The sequence below is a fragment of the Myotis brandtii genome, unplaced genomic scaffold (assembly GCF_000412655.1).
Source record: "Myotis brandtii unplaced genomic scaffold, ASM41265v1 scaffold529, whole genome shotgun sequence".
NCBI lineage: Eukaryota > Metazoa > Chordata > Mammalia > Chiroptera > Vespertilionidae > Myotis > Myotis brandtii.
Genome location: NW_005369934.1, coordinates 943,459 through 961,197, shown reverse-complemented (window position 1 = coordinate 961,197; position 17,739 = coordinate 943,459). Strand labels below are relative to the sequence as shown.

Here is a 17,739-nt window from a genome sequence, read left to right as displayed (position 1 = left end):
CAGACCACCTAAACATTCTTAAGGAACTCATCAGCTCTCTAAGCAAAGCTATGTCAAAATCTGCAGGTTTGAATCCAAATTTCATGATAAGCAAAAACTGAATTGATCTGTCGTCCATTTTATCAGTCATCTTTTGTCCACTCTTTTACCAAAATTACTGTGACTGAGTTAAAATAAGTGAATGCAATCAATGCATGCAATTACTAACCCTTCAGCTAGATATTAACATTCAGAGCTTTCTTTTCTAAAGGAGATTTTATCAGGCTTCTGCTCTTGGTAATAGAACAGGGAAATATAACTTAGCAAAAGGTAACATTCACTAATTCATTCATTTGGTCAACAAATACTAACTTAGTACTTACTACATTCCAAGGAGCTTACAGTCTAATAGCAGGACACACACACACACACACACACACACACACACACACACACGTCACATTAATATGTGTGTGATAGGCTGGATGAAAAAAAAAAAAGTCCAGGTGAGAAAAGGGGTGGGGACCAGAAAGAAGTCTTTGAAAAAACATTTAGGTTAAGACATTACAAACAACTCAGACAAGTGAAACATGATGGAAGGAGTGATCCTTGTAAAACCAACAGCAAGTGGGAAGGGCCTGAAGCAAGAAAGTTCTTGGGGCCATTGTCCCGGGAGACATTATTCAAGATTCCAGTCTAAATTTAAGAGGTCAGTGACGTGGGCAGGTGCAAGAAAGTGACTTCCTCTATGACCTTAAAAGTCAGGGAGTGCAGCAGGGAAGGCCATCGCCCCTCTGGTCCCAATTCCTGGGTGAGCCTCAGCAGCCAGGGGCTGTCTCCATGTGACTGGCACTGTCCCCTTCCCGGTGACAGGTAGCCAGTCCATCAACCTTGTCCTGGCTCTGTTTTTTCATTTCACTATTTCATCCTCTAAAAATAGGTGCTTCATAAATACTGAATGAATGAATGAATTTACAAGGCCACGTACTAAAAACAAAAAATTTCTGCAATAAACAAGCAAGCATTCTAGGCTGTAAATATTTCTACACTTCAGGTCCTGTCTCATTGCATCATATTCTCATTTTCTAGAGCAGTTTTCTAATCTGGGATAATTACCTCCCACTCCCTCTTAGGGAACATTTGGCAAAATCTGGAGAAACTTTAGGTGTTTCTACTGGCTTCTGGTGAGTAGAGGACAGGAATGCTACAGCGCACAGGACAGCACCCCCGCCCTCACCCTGATGACAAAAGGCCAGTGGAGCTCAGAGGAAGAACCTTGCAGCAGAGGTTGTGGGCTGTGACTCTTTGCTTAGACCGTACAAGAACCTTGATGTAGATCCTTTTCCTCACTTGCAAAGCAGTGTTCAAACCTGCAGAGATTTATATCACTCACTTTCTATCTGTTTAATAAACACACTCAAAGCACCGAAGGGAACAATATTCCAGTAGTGACGTAAGACAAAAGCTCCTAGTAACCCTGCTTTGACTTAACTGAATGGTAGGAAACCACCTCTGCCCTCAGGAAGTGAACTGTAGAAACTGAAAAGAAATGAAAAGTGTTAAAGAGCTCCGGATCAAACAGATGTCTGTGCGGACCAATTGGTAGCCTGAAGATGGGGGAGACATGTCATTTCTTGTGTCTTTTGATAGACTGGAAAGAGCTTTTATTATCTTTAGTGCGGTAATCATTCATATCTGTCCCATGACACACCCAGAAGTTTAAAGAATAACAAACTCCCAAGTGTAAACACAGAATTTTGTGAGCTTGTGAGGCCTCCAGATGAATCCTTATAATTGTCTGTTTGGATAAAATAAGATTTCCATGCATTAAACAATGCGGCTGCCTAGGGCTTCAGGGAGAGGGGGGCTGACTGGGAGTGACTGATAATGTGTATAGAGTTTCTTTTGGGGGTGTTGAAATGTTCTAAAATTAGGTTGTGGTAATGGTTACACAACTGTGAATATATTAAAAAACACTTTAAATGGATGAAGAAAATACAGGACTTTTCCATTTGGAAAGATAATTCTCAAAACTTTGAAGGGCTGTAGTTATTTCTCCTTAGGGATAGCAACATAAGTGCTCCCCGAAGTATCCCTCCTCTCTGTTCAAGTTCAATGCTGCTATCACTCGCTTTTGTGTGGCCTATTTTTGCACTGTCCACAGTTCCATGTCAATTGTTTGGTGACACTCAACGTCAACAAGTGCCACCAAATTGATACCAGAAGACTGAAGATTAAAAAGGGGATCAAAAGGTATGCAGCCTGCTTTGTACTGAGCCATCTGCTTCTATTTTTTTTTAAGAATAGTTTTTTGTTTTTTTTATTTTTAGAGAGAGAGGAAGGGAGGAGAGAGAAACATCGATGTGAGAGCATAACATCGATCAGCTGCCTCCTCCACGCCCCCTCCTGGGGATTCAGCCCACAACCCAGGCATGTTCCCTGACTGGGAATTGAACCAGCAACCTCTCTGTGCATAGGATGACACCCAACCAACTGAGCCACGCCAGCCAGGGCACCATCCACTTTTTGTGATAATAAAAATGTGAGACTGTGTGGACAGGAGAGATGGTTCCGGGCTCTTGAAGAAGGCCCATGGCCAGCTGATCTGAAGTACCCCAAATGTGGCTTTAGGTTCCCGCCTAGGATCCCCATAGAAAAGGTGGGCAGCCTACTCAAGGAGCAGAAACCCTCATACCATTGTGCCATGGAGGATGGATTTTAGCTGTTTCAAAGGGATGCACACGTATTCATTACCCAGGATTACCTTCAAAAGGAACACATACTGGGTCGCTTAAAACAACAGAAATGTACAGGCTCCCTGTTCTAGAGGCTAAAAGTCAAAAATTAATGCCATGCTCCCTCTGAAACCTGTCGGGGAATCCTCTCCTCGTCTCTTCCCTGCTCCTGGTGGTTTGCTGGCAATTTTTGATGTCCCTCGGCTTGCAGCAGTATGACTCCAATTACATGGCCTTCTCCCTGTGTCTTCACACTGCCATCTTCCTCTCAGGATGCCAGCCACACTGGATGGGGCGCCCACCCTACACCCGTGTGACCCCATCCTAATTACACCTGCAAGGCCCCGTCACATTCTGGAGCGCTGAGGACTAGGATGAGGCCTGCAGCGTATCTTTTAGAAGGGGACCCCATTCAGTGCATGACTAGATGTAAACTGGGAGTGTATATCAATTTTAACAAATTTTTGAGGTATAATACAAACCCTAGGGCAGTGGTTCTCAACCTTCCTAATGCCGCAACCCTTTAATACAGTTCCTCATGTTGTGGTGACCCCCAATTTCATTGTTACAAATTGAACATAATTAAAGCATAGTGATTAGTCACAAAAACAATATGTAATTATATATGTGTTTTCCGATGGTCTTAGGCGACCCCTGTGAAAGGGTCATTAGACCCCCAAAGGGGTCGCGACCCACAGGTTGAGAACCGCTTCCGTAGGGGAATTCATACTCCTTTCCAAGAACAAATGATGGAGAAACCTAGTAGTTACCTTCAAACAAAAGGAAAGGAAAAATAAAGCAAAAAGGAATTAATCCAAAGCAAATAGAGCCCCATCTAGTTGGTGCGGGTGCCACTTTCTGACATGTCCAGGTGCACGGTCAGCCGGGCGTCCTCTGCCCCAGGGCACATTTGGTCGCCTTGTGCCTCTTGTTTGTAATACACTCCGGAAGGCTGACCCACATGCGAGAGATGAGCTCATCCTTCTTGCTCACTTAAAGGCAGGATGAAAAGTAAACAGCCACCTCCACGAAACCATTTCAGGAATGCCAAGTGGTTCTCCTTTTCAAAACATCTCCTCTGTCCTCCCAGTGCTGTTCCTGAAATCTCTGACATGCTGCCACTTCTGGTCCAGGCACCTAGGCCAAAAGCTTCTGATGTAGCACTACCCACTGTCCCAGGCACTGCCCTCAACATTTTGTATAAGTTATGTAAGACCCAGAACAACCCTATGAAGTAGGTACTCTTATACCTGCATTTTACAGGTGAGAAACTGAGGAAAGAGAGGTTTAGTAGCATATGTAAGATAATACCGCAGAGCTGGGATTCAAACCCAGCCTGCCTGCTATCAAGCAGGTCAACATATTGCTTTTCAAAAGTAGCAAGTGAGCCCCTGGCTGGTGTGGCTCAGTGGTTGAGCGTCAACCCATTAAACAGGAAGTCATGGTTTGATTCCCAGTCAGGGCACATGCCTGGGTTGCAGGCTCGATCCCAGTGAGGGGCATGCAAAAGGCAGCTAATCAATGATTCTCTCTCACCACTGATGCTTCTATCTCTCTCCCTTTCTCCCTTCCTCTCTCTGAAATCAATAAAAACATCTTTTTTAAAAAAGTAGGAAGCAACACAGTAACTAACCTAGTATCATGTCCATCAGATCTTCACATCTAGCAGAGAATGAAGCCTGAGGCAACCTTTTGTTTCTCAAAGTGTCCTCCCCAGACCAGCTGAATCAAAAGGGGAGGGAGGGGGAGAAGGTACAGATAACTGGTCTCTTCCCTTAGAACACAATACAGGACCCCAGGAATCTTCATTTTAACAAACATTCCCCAGAAAATTCTTGAATATATGAATGTTCCAGAACGACTGGCCCTGAAGGAATGGAATAAGGAAAGGGTACAATATTATGATAAACCTGGGAAAACTAGGGAGAGATGAAAAGGCAATGGGGACCGTGGTCAGTGAAGCGAACCAGGAGTCCTGGCCAGAGAGGAGCGCCTTTGCTGGGAGGGAGAATAATGATGAACAGGGAGGTTTGACGGTAGAAGAAAGCAAGCTGCATCCTCTTGCTTGGATCACACACCCTTTCCTGGTAGAAACGGTTATTTGCTGAGACAGGGAAAGCATTTTCTATTGGTTTGGATGGGAAGCTTGGGTGCAAGCAAGGGAGAGCACGTGGATTCAGAAACCCCTACGTGAGGTTTGTATGAGCAGGGTTGCAGAAACAGAATGAGGTGTGGCGTTAAGAAAGGTGGTGTGGCCCTAACAGGTTTGGCTCAGTGGATAGAGCGTCGGCCTGCAGACTGAAGGGTCCCAGGTTCGATTCCGGTCAAGGGCATGTACTTGGTTGCAAGCACATTCCCAGTAGGGAATGTGCAATGTGCAGGAGGCAGCTGATCGATGTTTCTCTCTCACTCTCATTGATGTTTCTAACTCTCTATTCCTCTCCCTTCCTCTTTGTAAAAAAATCAATAAAACATATTTTTTTAGAAATTTTTTGAAAAAAAAAGAAGGGTGGTGTAATGGCAGGAGAACTAAATGAAGAACTAAGAGCCCTAAGTCCTGTTTGATCCAGTCACTGACTACAGCCTCTCTGAGCCTCAGTCTCCTAGTCTGTAAAACGGAGGAAATAACACCCGCCTTCCAAGTCCTCACATACAAGATGTGATGTGAACTCCAGAAAGCATCTGGGGCCTATAATATAAATGGTTGCAAGTCTATACCAAGATGGGTACAAGTGCACAGATGTGCCTTAAGTTCTGGTTTGGTCCAGCCATTTATTAGTTAAGCGAATCTTTCCTTAGTGGGAAAATAAAAGACTATTTTTCATTCTTATTGTGAAAATAACCTAGAACTTCTCAAGCTTGAAGAGAAGCAGATGAGTGGGCACTATAAATGTAAACCATCATTTATTAGGCTTCATGCTAAAGCCTCTGTTATGTCTGGAAAGCAACAAGAGGGAGGCCAGTCCAAAGGGTGAGACTCGATGCTTCCAGCTGGAGCCCAGGCGGGGACTCAGATCCCCGGGCACCACTTCGCCCGCACCCAAATCTCTGCTCTTGCTCACAGAGGGAGATAAATGCCTACATTTCACCCTCTCCTGCTTGAAACCCAGCCCTCCTCCTTCCTCCTCAAGCAACAGCCCTGCGCTCTTGTGCAAGGCCAGTTGCCTAGCACCTGCCACCCCGGGCAGCCCACGACTATGCCAGCGCTGCCACCCAGGTTTCCATGTTTCCTAAGGCTGCCTGTGGAGCCTCTGGGAATCCAGGCAACGCAGGCATTAACAACACAATTCAGGCTGCCTGTTTCCAGCCAGGGCTGTGGGCACACTGCAGCCTTTTCCCCAGCGGTGCCAGTTTGGCCCAGTAAACACATGGGTATTTGCCCTTGTCCCCGACAAAACACATGGGCATTAGAGCAAAGTTTCTGTGTTCTGGAAACATTTAATTGTGCTAGTACACCCCCCCACACACACATTTATTCCATGGACTTCAAAGGCTGCTCCACATGTTGGAAATATGCGTGGGAACAGCGAGGGGGGTTTGAAATGTCTAATCCCTCCTTCTGTGTGACTGGGTTTGGTACATACATACCTTGGGATTGTAGAAGTGCGTATTTGATTTTTTTAAAAACATGCATATTGTCTATATGGGGTTCAGAATCATGAAAATGAATCAGGATTTCTATTGCCAGTTTGTGCGTTTCTCATAATAAATAGTCACCCTTTCCTGGTAGAAACGGTTATTTGCTGAGACAGGGAAAGCATTTTCTATTGGTTTGGATGGGAAGCTTGGGTGCAAGCAAGGGAGAGCACGTGGATTCAGAAACCCCTACGTGAGGTTTGTATGAGCAGGGTTGCAGAAACAGAATGAGGTGTGGCGTTAAGAAAGGTGGTGTGGCCCTAACAGGTTTGGCTCAGTGGATAGAGCGTCGGCCTGCAGACTGAAGGGTCCCAGGTTCGATTCCGGTCAAGGGCATGTACTTGGTTGCAAGCACATTCCCAGTAGGGAATGTGCAGGAGGCAGCTGATCGATGTTTCTCTCTCACTCTCATCGATGTTTCTAACTCTCTATTCCTCTCCCTTCCTCTTTGTAAAAAATCAATAAAACATATTTTTTTAGAAATTTTTTGAAAAAAAAAGAAGGGTGGTGTAATGGCAGGAGAACTAAATGAAGAACTAAGAGCCCTAAGTCCTGTTTGATCCAGTCACTGACTACAGCCTCTCTGAGCCTCAGTCTCCTAGTCTGTAAAACGGAGGAAATAACACCCGCCTTCCAAGTCCTCACATACAAGATGTGATGTGAACTCCAGAAAGCATCCGGGGCCTATAATATAAATGGTTGCAAGTCTATACCAAGATGGGTACAAGTGCACAGACGTGCCCTAAGTTCTGGTTTGGTCCAGCCGTTTATTAGTTAAGCGAATCTTTCCTTAGTGGGAAAATAAAAGACTATTTTTCATTCTTATTGTGAAAATAACCTAGAACTTCTCAAGCTTGAAGAGAAGCAGATGAGTGGGCACTATAAATGTAAACCATCATTTATTAGGCTTCATGCTAAAGCCTCTGTTATGTCTGGAAAACAACAAGAGGTAGGCCAGTCCAAAGGGCGAGACTCGATGCTTCCAGCTGGAGGCCCAGGCGGGGACTCAGATCCCCGGGCACCACTCCTCCAGCACCCAAACCTCTGCTCTTGCTCACAGAGGGAGATAAATGCCCACATTTCACCCTCTCCTGCTTGAAACCCAGCCCTCCTCCTTCCTCCTCAAGCAACAGCCCTGCGCTCTTGTGCAAGGCCAGTTGCCTAGCACCTGCCACCCCGGGCAGCCCACGACTATGCCAGCGCTGCCACCCAGGTTTCCATGTTTCCTAAGGCTGCCTGTGGAGCCTCTGGGAATCCAGGCAACGCAGGCATTAACAACACAATTCAGGCTGCCTGTTTCCAGCCAGGGCTGTGGGCACACTGCAGCCTTTTCCCCAGCGGTGCCAGTTTGGCCCAGTAAACACATGGGTATTTGCCCTTGTCCCCGACAAAACACATGGGCATTAGAGCAAAGTTTCTGTGTTCTGGAAACATTTAATTGTGCTAGTACACCCCCCCACACACACATTTATTCCATGGACTTCAAAGGCTGCTCCACATGTTGGAAATATGCGTGGGAACAACGAGGGGGGTTTGAAATGTCTAATCCTTCCTTCTGTGTGACTGGGTTTGGTACACACATACCTTGGGATTGTAGAAGTGCGTATTTGATTTTTTTAAAAACATGCATATTGTCTATATGGGGTTCAGAATCATGAAAATGAATCAGGATTTCTATTGCCAGTTTGTGCGTTTCTCATAATAAATAGTAGTCATTCATCCTTTTCCAATAATACATCTTCATAGGCTTAAATTAGGAAAAGCTTTTCAAAGAGAATGTCCATTCATTATTCACCAACTTCCAGATGCCAACCAGCACCCCAGGAACTCCCAGAAAGAAGCAGGAAGCAAACCTGCTTGGAGGCATAGAGGAGGGAGCAGCGTAGACTAAAATAAAAGAGTTGTCACTAAATGGAAAGGAGCTTGGCATACTTTTGACTTTTGCGTGAAAAAAAGGAGAAATTTTGTTAAAAATATAGACCCCCCCCCCCAGAGAATCTGATCTGAATCTGAAATGGGACTTAAGCGTCTGCATTTTAACAGGCTCCGCCCACTCACACCCACAGTTGATCCTTTGCCACACTGTCCCTGCTGAGAGACACTGGGAGCCAAGAGCCCTGTGCCAGTGCATTACAGTCAGAAGACCATGTTCACGATGGATTTTCTAGAAGGAGCTGGCTCCTACTCTTTGGTGCATATCTCAGGATACAACCAAGCCACTTCAGGCGTATGAACTAATTGCACGACCAGTGGCCTAAAATTTTTCTAATATTCTGTTTGACGTGAATGGTAGAAAGCTGAAAATGCTGTATTTCCTCCTCATATATTTCTGGACTTTGCCCCGGAACCACATTCCTGGGTATTTAGGCACATTCATTGTCTGCATTTTTCTATACACATGAAAATCGAATCCACTAGTAGAAAAGAGCAAGAACATAGAAAACAAGAAATGATTCTAAGAATAAAAGTGGTTGCTCTGCTAATTGTATTAGTTTTCTTTAGCTGTGTAACAAATTACCCTAAAATGTAATGACTTAAAAAAACAAGCATTTATCACCTGACAGTGTGTCAGGAACCCAGGTGTGACGTGACTGAGTGGTCTGGCTCAGGGCCTCTCGCAGGCTGCAATCCAGGAGTCGGGGCTGGAGACAGCCCAGGGCCAACGGGGAGAGGCTGTTGGACTGAGGGTCTCAGCTTCTCAACGGTTGGTTTTTGGCCAGAGCCCTCCCTCTGTCCCTCCATTCCTCCCACACAGACCTTTCCATAGGACAACTCGCCAGGTGGCAGTTGGCTTCTAACCGAGCAAGGTCCCTAGAGAGCAAGGAGGGATGCAAGATGGGTGCATGGACTTTTATAACCTGACTTTGGAAGTGACAGCCCACCAGCCCATACTCAAAGGGGGCGCATTACACCGGTCATGAATACCAGGAAGTGGAGGAAGGGGAAACCATTGGGAGCCATCTTAGATGCTGTTACAGAATACATTCATTCATTTCTTTCATAGTGAGTTTGTCATTCTATTTATTTTTTTGCTAAAACTAAATGTTAATGTAAAGGAAACATTTTTTCATACAGGTCAGGCAGCATATTCTGAAAGAAAGTCTAGTATAGTGATTTTCAACCGGTGTGCCCCAAGAATTTTTAAAACATGCAATACCTGACTATTTAGTCAGGGACACTGACCTCTTTTCCCTTAGATTGTCAAATTTTTAAAAATGGCAATAATCAATGCTACAATGAGTGTGAATGAGTCAAAATTATACCTAATTTTTTTTCTGATTGGCAAAAAAATATATTTTTGGTCTGCCATAGAATTTAAGTAATTAGTTTATGTGTGCCATGAGATAAAAAGGGTTGATAATCACTGGTCTAGTAGTGTTGAAAAGATTCATTGAGGTTAGACATTGAACTCAGGTTTCTAAATGAGATGTACATTTTCTATGTCAACCAACAGGAAAGAGTGCTACTGTACCACGTGGGAATGCTTTCTGATATAGGTAACTAAAAATCTGAATAGCTAAGGCTTAAAACTAAGTATATATATAATCTCACATGAGGAAAAACCTAGAGATGAGTAGGTACTGGCATTGTTTTTACATCTTGATAATGGCAAAGGTAGCATCTTTAATTCTCTTGGCCTTTTAATCGGGCATGTCACCACGAAGTCACAAGATGACTTCTGTACATTAAGGCTCTACATCATATTCTAAGCAGGATTAAAGAAGCAAAGGTCCACACTATATGTTTCTGTCTCTTTTCATAAGGAAGATAAAGCTTTGTTTGAAATCCTATCCAACAGATATCCACTTAGATCTTATTGGCCAGAACTAGGTCACATGCCTACCATAAACTAATCACTCACGAGGGAGACTAACATTACTATAGCAATCTAACCCAACTATGACTTATCTGGGAGATCAGAGAATTATTGATATTACTTGAATAATGAAGATTCTGGGCAAAGAAGTAGAACTGTGGATGTTGGACAGACAACACCCCAGTCTTTGGTAAACATCTTGTGTGTTGTTATTTATATGTTCCATATATCCAATACAATCACAATTTCCACTGAAAGTCTAAACAGGTATCTTCCCATAGAAACAGAATTTGCAAGCATCATTGCTAATGAGATTCTAGATGTACTTAAAGTTTCCTTCTTAAAAAAAATTTCTTATTCAGAAATAAAGTGTCTAGATTTTTTAGACAAAAAAATGACCCCATGTTTTTATAATATTGTGTTTATATATAAAATATTTTTTAAATATTGCCATCAGATATGTTTAACAAGATGAAATCTTCTGAGATTTACTGTATTAGCCCAGTATTATCAAAACACAACAAGAAAGATTGCTTTTCCTGACGTCTGCTGCTAGATTTTTGTTAACTTATGTTTCTGAAATTGTAACATCATAAGTCAATGTTGCACAAAGGTATTTAATGTCATTTATAAAAATCTAGTAATATAAACTGTTGACTCCTTATAAAGCATCTATTAAGACACAGACATATCACTAAAGCCACATTTATGCCTTTGATCTTGAGCTACATAATGATTCTTGCCAGAAGGACAACTTGTTCCATAGACTTCAGGACAGAAAATCAGTTCTTGGACCAGTAGCTCAACATCATCTGAGGGATCCCATTCTAAGAAACTAAATGGCACATGCACTTCTGTGTTTTTGTTTGTTTGTTTGGGGGTGTTTTGTGTTTTGTTTTGTTTTAAAGCAAATCTCGAATTCCTGTTCTCCAAATCTAAGCAGGTAAAGTTCAGGTCCAGCAAAAACCTGCCTTCCTGTAAAGTATAAGAGGAGTGAGTCCCTGAGTAAATGGAACTCCAGAGTGATAGTTTTGTGATGAGGAATAAATCACACCAATGATGCATGGGAACCATGAGCTCCCTGGGGATTGTCAGAGAGAGAGACACTATCATCTATTCAACAATAGACCTGCAGGACCCCTTGAGAACAAGATGGTGTCCAAGTTCAGAGGCAAGCTAGCCTCGCTGCCTTTTGCATTGGGTATGGAATGTAGCTGATTGAAGATGCGCGGTGGTAGCCGAGGCAGGAGTGGAAGAGCCTGGGACCCTTCCTTAGCTGAATTCCAATCCTGGGTCTGCCATTACATGGGAAGGTATCCTTAATCCAGTCATCTGACAGCTTTGGCTATCAATGTTTCTATCTCAAATGAGACTTCATTTCTTTAAGGATCCCTTCAGCTTTAAATATCTGTGAATCTATTGATGCCACTATACTCAGATTGCTGTGGAATGCTGAACTGCCTTTACCTGGAATGACTGATCACTAGCAGAACTTAGTTGGGTTCAGTACATTATCAACATATGTCAAAAGATACAATGAAGGTATTTTATTATATAACTAGAGGTCCGGTGCACAGAATTCGTGCCTGGGGGTGGGTCCCTCAGCCCAGCCTGCACCCTCTCCAATCCAGGACCCCTCAGAGAATGTCCGACAACCAGCAGTCGGACATCCTTCTCTCAATTTTGGACCGCTGGCTCCTAACTGCTCACCTGCCTGCCTACCTGATTGCCCCTAACCACCTCTGCCGGCCAGCCTGATTGCCCCCTAACTGCCTTCTCCTGCTGGCCTGATCGCCCCCTAACTGTTCCCCCTGGCCTGATTGCCCCTAACCACCTCTGCCTAGGCCCCTTCCACAGTGGCTTTGTCCAGAAGGACATCCAGAAGATGTCCAGTTTAATTAGCATATTACCCTTTTATTAGTATAGATTCCCTCCCGTTTTATTCGCCTTGAATAAATGTATGGAAACGTCCCTATTCATGTTGTGAAAGGGACATTTCTCCTCACTTCACACAAAGATATCTTTCACATCAGTGTCTCTTAGAAAGCAATGAGAGACTTAGATGAGACCTGGAGATATGAATGGGGTAGGTGGAGAAGGGATGTGGGAGAGAGATGTAAGTTTCTGGGGAATTGTGCGGAGCAGACCTGGGAGTCAGGAAGTTAGAAGTCTAATTTCAGCTTTTCCACTGATTCACTTGGGACCTTGAGAATGTCAGGTCCATTTTCATTGTTCTGTGCCTCAGTTTCCTTACCTGCTAATTAGAGTGAGAGTCCTTGGCTGGGTGCCCAGGATTGTGAGAACATACTGTGCAGAGCCATGAAAATACAACCAGTCCCAAGAATGGAAAACATCCTAGTTACCAGACGTCCTGACTTAAAATGGAAATGTCAACAAGGCTAATTCCTTTAATAACCAAAATGTGAATGTTTTAAGAAGTATGTCTATCTGGGTGAAAATTAAGCAAATACCTCTAGCATGAGAGCTTGTCACCCCAGGAATGCATAAGTAAAAAGAGTTCAGGCTTGTGTGACCTTGAGTAATTTCTTAACCTCCCGCTCTTTTGTCACCTGTATAATGGGAATAATGGCTTTCATTTCAGAGGGTTGTGGTCAAGATGATTACAATTGCAAGTTAATTCTTCTGAGCCACTGTTGGGGTTTGAATTCACAGCCACTATGTACTTTGCAGCTGGTCGTTTCTCTTATTACAATTGTCGCCCAGACGATCTTAGTCACCCAGAAGGAATTTTTAATGTTACTATATATTCAGCATTTACTATATAGCAGTGTTCTAACCCCATGCTAAGCACTTTACATAAATGATCTCATGTACTCCTCACAAAAACCTATTACTGTTCCTGTTGCAGAAATGGAAGTAGAGAGAAGCTAAACTTTATTTCTGGCTCCACTGTGTTTTCTTTACCGGCCTTGCTTTCTTTTTTTCAGCTGTTCTTTCTAATTGGCTGTTCATGTTCTCTTAAGCCACCTTCAAGACTAAAGCAACAGCTAACTGAATACATTTATATAACATGTTAATTCTGTCATCTTGCTCTCTACCCTTGGAGATCTGCTCTAAATTCACTTGGGTATTTGAGGATAAATCATGCTCACCGGCAATTTCTGGAAAGCACTGGAAAAACAGCCACCCTGAAATTTTCTAAGCAACTAAAAGCTTATGAATTTCCATTATATTCATTGAAAACAGCATTTATATTTACGCTTAGAAAAACAGAGTTATTATCAAGAACTCTTACGCAGAAGCATATGCTTGTAGATCGTCACTAATAATCAACTGTGTATACGATGTATATGACCTTGTCATGATGCTGTCCTCAAATGCCTTGCTGCAGAATTCTAAGTTACCAGGAGGGTTAAATTCAGCAAACTTTTTGTTAATGCGCCTTTTAATTGTGAAATACTATAATTGCCTTAGAGAAACTTTTAAAAGTATTTTTTTTAAAGCGATGTGGTATTAGAGAAAGGATTGCTTTTTTCAGACCAGATTCAACACTCAAATCTACTCATTATTTACCGGCACAATTGAACATTTTGAACCTCCCATTTTTTCTATAAAATGGAAATGCTATATTACCAAGTTTCTGTGCGTTAAATGAGAACAGCGTCTGATCATAACAGCCAGTCAGCAAATGTTAGTAATTTCTCTTCCCTTGGAAAAGAATCTCAAGGCAGATGTGCTTCAAGTCTGTCCTGTAAAGAGCAAGGAATCCTCTGCTTCAGTAAAGTCCTGCCCAAACTCCATTAGTAATAGACTCGTTATTTTCAAACAAACGTATTGTACTTTTGTACATTGTACCCTCAAAACACGTATACCCGTTTCAGAGGATCCATGGACCACCATTGCCTATCCTTTGATCCAAATTAAAAATGCCTGCTCTAATGTATTAATTCTGACTTCACCAAATCCTCTTACAAAACAAGGTTATCTTTTAAAAATAAAATTCTTTTGGTATCTTGCAGTTCCATGAAGGAAAACTGAAGGCCTTTATTTTTATTATTTTTTAAATAAAATTTTATTTTTAAATGTATGTTTTCTTGATTTCAAAGAAGAAGGGAGAGGGAGAGAGAGACAGAAACATCAATGATGAGAGAGAATCATTGATTGGCTGCCTCCTGCATGCCCCACACTGGGGACTGAGCCCACAATCCAGGCATGTGCCCTGACTGGGAATCGAACCATGACCTCTTAGTTCCTAGGTCAACGCTTAACCACTGAGCAACACTAGCCAGGCCAGGCCTTTATATTTAATAGCTTTGGAAAAATGCCGTGTTAGAACAAAACCTCGTAGTAGACAATTAAGTAAATTTGCACAGAAACTTCATTGAAGGATTGATCTGACTTGCCACATATTTTGTACAACCTTTTAAAACACACAAGTTAATGCTTACTGCTGAACCTAGCTCTAAATGAGCAAAGAAAAAATTAGAATGATGATAAATCTATAAGTTCATTTACATAATTGTGGACATACCATTTTTACATATTACATCATTAGGACATTGGACAATAGATCAAGGAACAGGATGTTGTAGAAAACATACTTTATTAGTAAGTATCATGCACTTCTTTCAAAAGTGTTGACTTCAAGGTGGCTCCTTGGCACGGAGAGCTCCGTGGAATCACCTACCTAATCCTGAGCTTGGCTGTATTGCTGCTAGCGGTAATCAACTTGTTTGGGGACCTGCTTTAGATTTCTTCATACATCTGCCAACACCAAACAGTTGAGCTGGCTCTGTCCCACTCTTTGGGGAGTAATTTTTCCCCAATGCTTCAGTTGTTGTTTATATAAATCCTTCCAGAGGGATAAAAGCTCTTGAGAATTCATTGCTTATGTGAACAAGTGCCGTGGGAGAGAATGCTATTGGGAAAGGGGCCACGTTTGCTTTCTGTCCCCACTTTTGTGATATGACAACCTATCTCTCCACATGGGTTTGAAACACCAGATCATGTGGAAACAATGAATGGAGTTGCTACTCGGTAATGGTTAAGTGTCATGTGACTGCGAACTCATTTGATTACTACCTAGTGGCCACAGAAAGGACTACTACAGGATCCCTCCAGTGTGGACCACTGATATTTGCATCTGTCCTTAAACTTTACTGTTTCCTTATCTGCCAAATAACGTACATAGAGTTCAAAAGTGAAGCTCCCTCTTAACATTTTTAACTGCCTTACTTTCTCGATTTCTTCTTAATGTTAATGTCACCTCTGTTCTCCCTAGAAGGCAAATTGCAAGTTCAGAGCTCACTTTAGGCTTTTCTCTCTCCCAGCCTTGAGGTAACCAAGTCCCATGCATTCTTCCTTTTACATTCTTAAAATTCATTATTTCCTTTCTTTTTTCTTTTCTCCATGGCCACTGTTCCAGTTTGGGGCCTACCCCCTCAAACCTGGGACACAGCAACAATCTCTCTGCCTTGAGTCTCTTTTCCCTTTTGTCCAGCCTCCACACTGCTATCAAATCAATCTTGATAAATGACCACTGGTTGTGGCTGCAGGCTACATTCTCCCACCTCAACATCTTCAATAGATTTCCCACCCCACACTGTAAGTAAAAAATATTGAATCTGGCCTCAACATGCCTTCCCAGCCGTGGGCACACAGGTCTATCTGTTTGTGACACTCACTGTACTATCCTTCCTCATTCCCGCGTTCTTGCTCACACTATTTCCAAGCCCCCTGCTTCCTTCCTCTCCAAATTGGGCACACAGGTCTATCTGTTTGTGACACTCACTGTATTCCTTCCTCATTCCTGCGTTCTTGCTCCTTCCATTTCCAAGCCCCCTGCTTCCTTCCTCTCCAAAGCACACCCCATTTTCCAATCCCAGCTCAAGCCCATGAAGATTTCTTGGGTCCTCACTGTTCACAATGATCTCATGTATCAAAGAAATTCTAATAGTGGAGTGTTCAAAAAGTTAATAATCAATTAACTAACTACCCCTTGATATTTTGTGTATAGTTGTCTCAGAATAAGGTTAACTTAAATAGTATTGTTTATTGAGTGCCTTGCATATTTAGCCATGTTGCTAGGTTTTACTTGAAGGCAGGAATTGTATAATATCCATTTGGTTTCCCCTAGAGCAGTGGTTCTCAACCTTTCACCTGGTATAGAAACATCTGGAGAACACGTTAAAAATCCTCCTGGATTCCACCCCCAGAGGTGCAGTAAGATCTGAGTAGGACCCAAGTATCTGTTTTTCCAAGAAGTTCGAAGTGCTGCTGCTGCTGCTACGGCTGGGTGCTTTCAAGCGTCTCACGCTGCACGTAAAAGCTAATCTGTACTTACGGATACTCAGTAGTGAGGTTTTTCTCTTTTCTCCCATTTCAACTTCACATTCTGTCACTTCTTCTTCCTTTTAGATTGATTTTGAAGATGTGATTGCCGAACCAGAAGGAATCCACAGTTTCGACGGCATCTGGAAGGCCAGCTTCACCACCTTCACTGTGACGAAATACTGGTTTTACCGCTTGCTGTCGGCCATTGTGGGCATCCCCCTGGCACTTCTCTGGGGCATTTACTTCGCCATTGTTTCTTTCGTGCACATCTGGGTAGTTGTGCCATACATTAAGAGTTTCCTGATTGAGATTCAGTGCTTCAGCCGTATCTATTCCATCTGCATCCACACCCTCTGTGACCCACTGTTTGAGGCTACTGGCAAAATATTCAGCAATGTCCGCATAAGTGTACAGAAAGAAATATAAATGACATTTCAAGGATAGAAGTATTCCTGATTCTTTTTTTTTTCCCTTTGAATGTTCTTGGTGCCAATATCAAGTTTTAAGTTGCTAGTACAGCAACAATATATGAGTGAATTTTCTTGGTTCATAACAAAGAAATCACTCTCTTAGTTTTCATAACTATTATGTGTCTCTTCTGAGCTATTTCATCTAATTTTTTTTTTGGTCTAAATTTTTAAACCCACTTAAAATGTTTTCCTTGCATTTTTATTTGCATGTGGGGTCATTATTTTATTGCCTGAGATATGAACAAGAGAAATATGAAGAACCAGTGACCTCAACTGCCTATTCTAAAATGTTGACCATTTTATGGTAAGGGAAGAATTCCGGGCTATGGCCATTTGTTGTACAAATATGTGGCTGGTTTTAAACAAATTCTTCCCTTACCATCTGCAGTGTTAGTGGATTGCTGTCACTGATTTTAATGATCCAATGGGATCAATGATATTTATCAAATTAGAAAACCTACTCTGCATTCACACAGTCTGACTGCCTTACCCTTCTTAAAATGTGATACTCTCTGTCCTGAATATTTGTTACATAGATAATGAGACTTAAGTGCCTTCCTGTTCATCATACTTTCCTTCTCAAATGGGGTCTTGCTGGTCAGTTTTCGTTAAGTCAGCAACCTCTCTGGAGACCAACATTAGAGAATCCATTACCTAGTTCTCCACACTTGTTTCTGACTCTGAGAAGAGAGTCAGATGAAGTTCCTGTCTGCACCTGATCACACACCTTCTTTATCCATATCGAGTATGGTCCATCTCAGCCAATGAGATGAATTAAGGAGGACCAATGGGGCCGAGTCCTCTCTGG

The 17,739-nt window shown here is 42.6% G+C and overlaps 1 protein-coding gene across 7 annotated transcripts in view; it reads left to right on the top strand.

The window, feature by feature from the left end:
* CAV1 (caveolin 1, caveolae protein, 22kDa) overlaps positions 1-16,904 on the top strand; it is a 36,220-nt gene extending 19,316 nt beyond the window's left edge. For 5 of the 7 annotated variants that reach the window (XM_014548936.1, XM_014548935.1, XM_014548937.1 and 2 more), the window contains one exon: positions 16,546-16,627. Coding sequence is in view for 2 of the 7 variants with exons in the window: in XM_005877702.2 (XP_005877764.1) it covers positions 16,546-16,887 (342 nt within the window). In the remaining 5 variants the exon portion in view is untranslated. Of the gene's footprint in view, positions 1-16,545 lie in introns of all 7 variants that reach the window. The other 2 variants (XM_005877702.2, XM_014548938.1) reach the window with 1 other exon arrangement.
* The last annotated feature ends 835 nt before the right edge of the window (positions 16,905-17,739 follow it).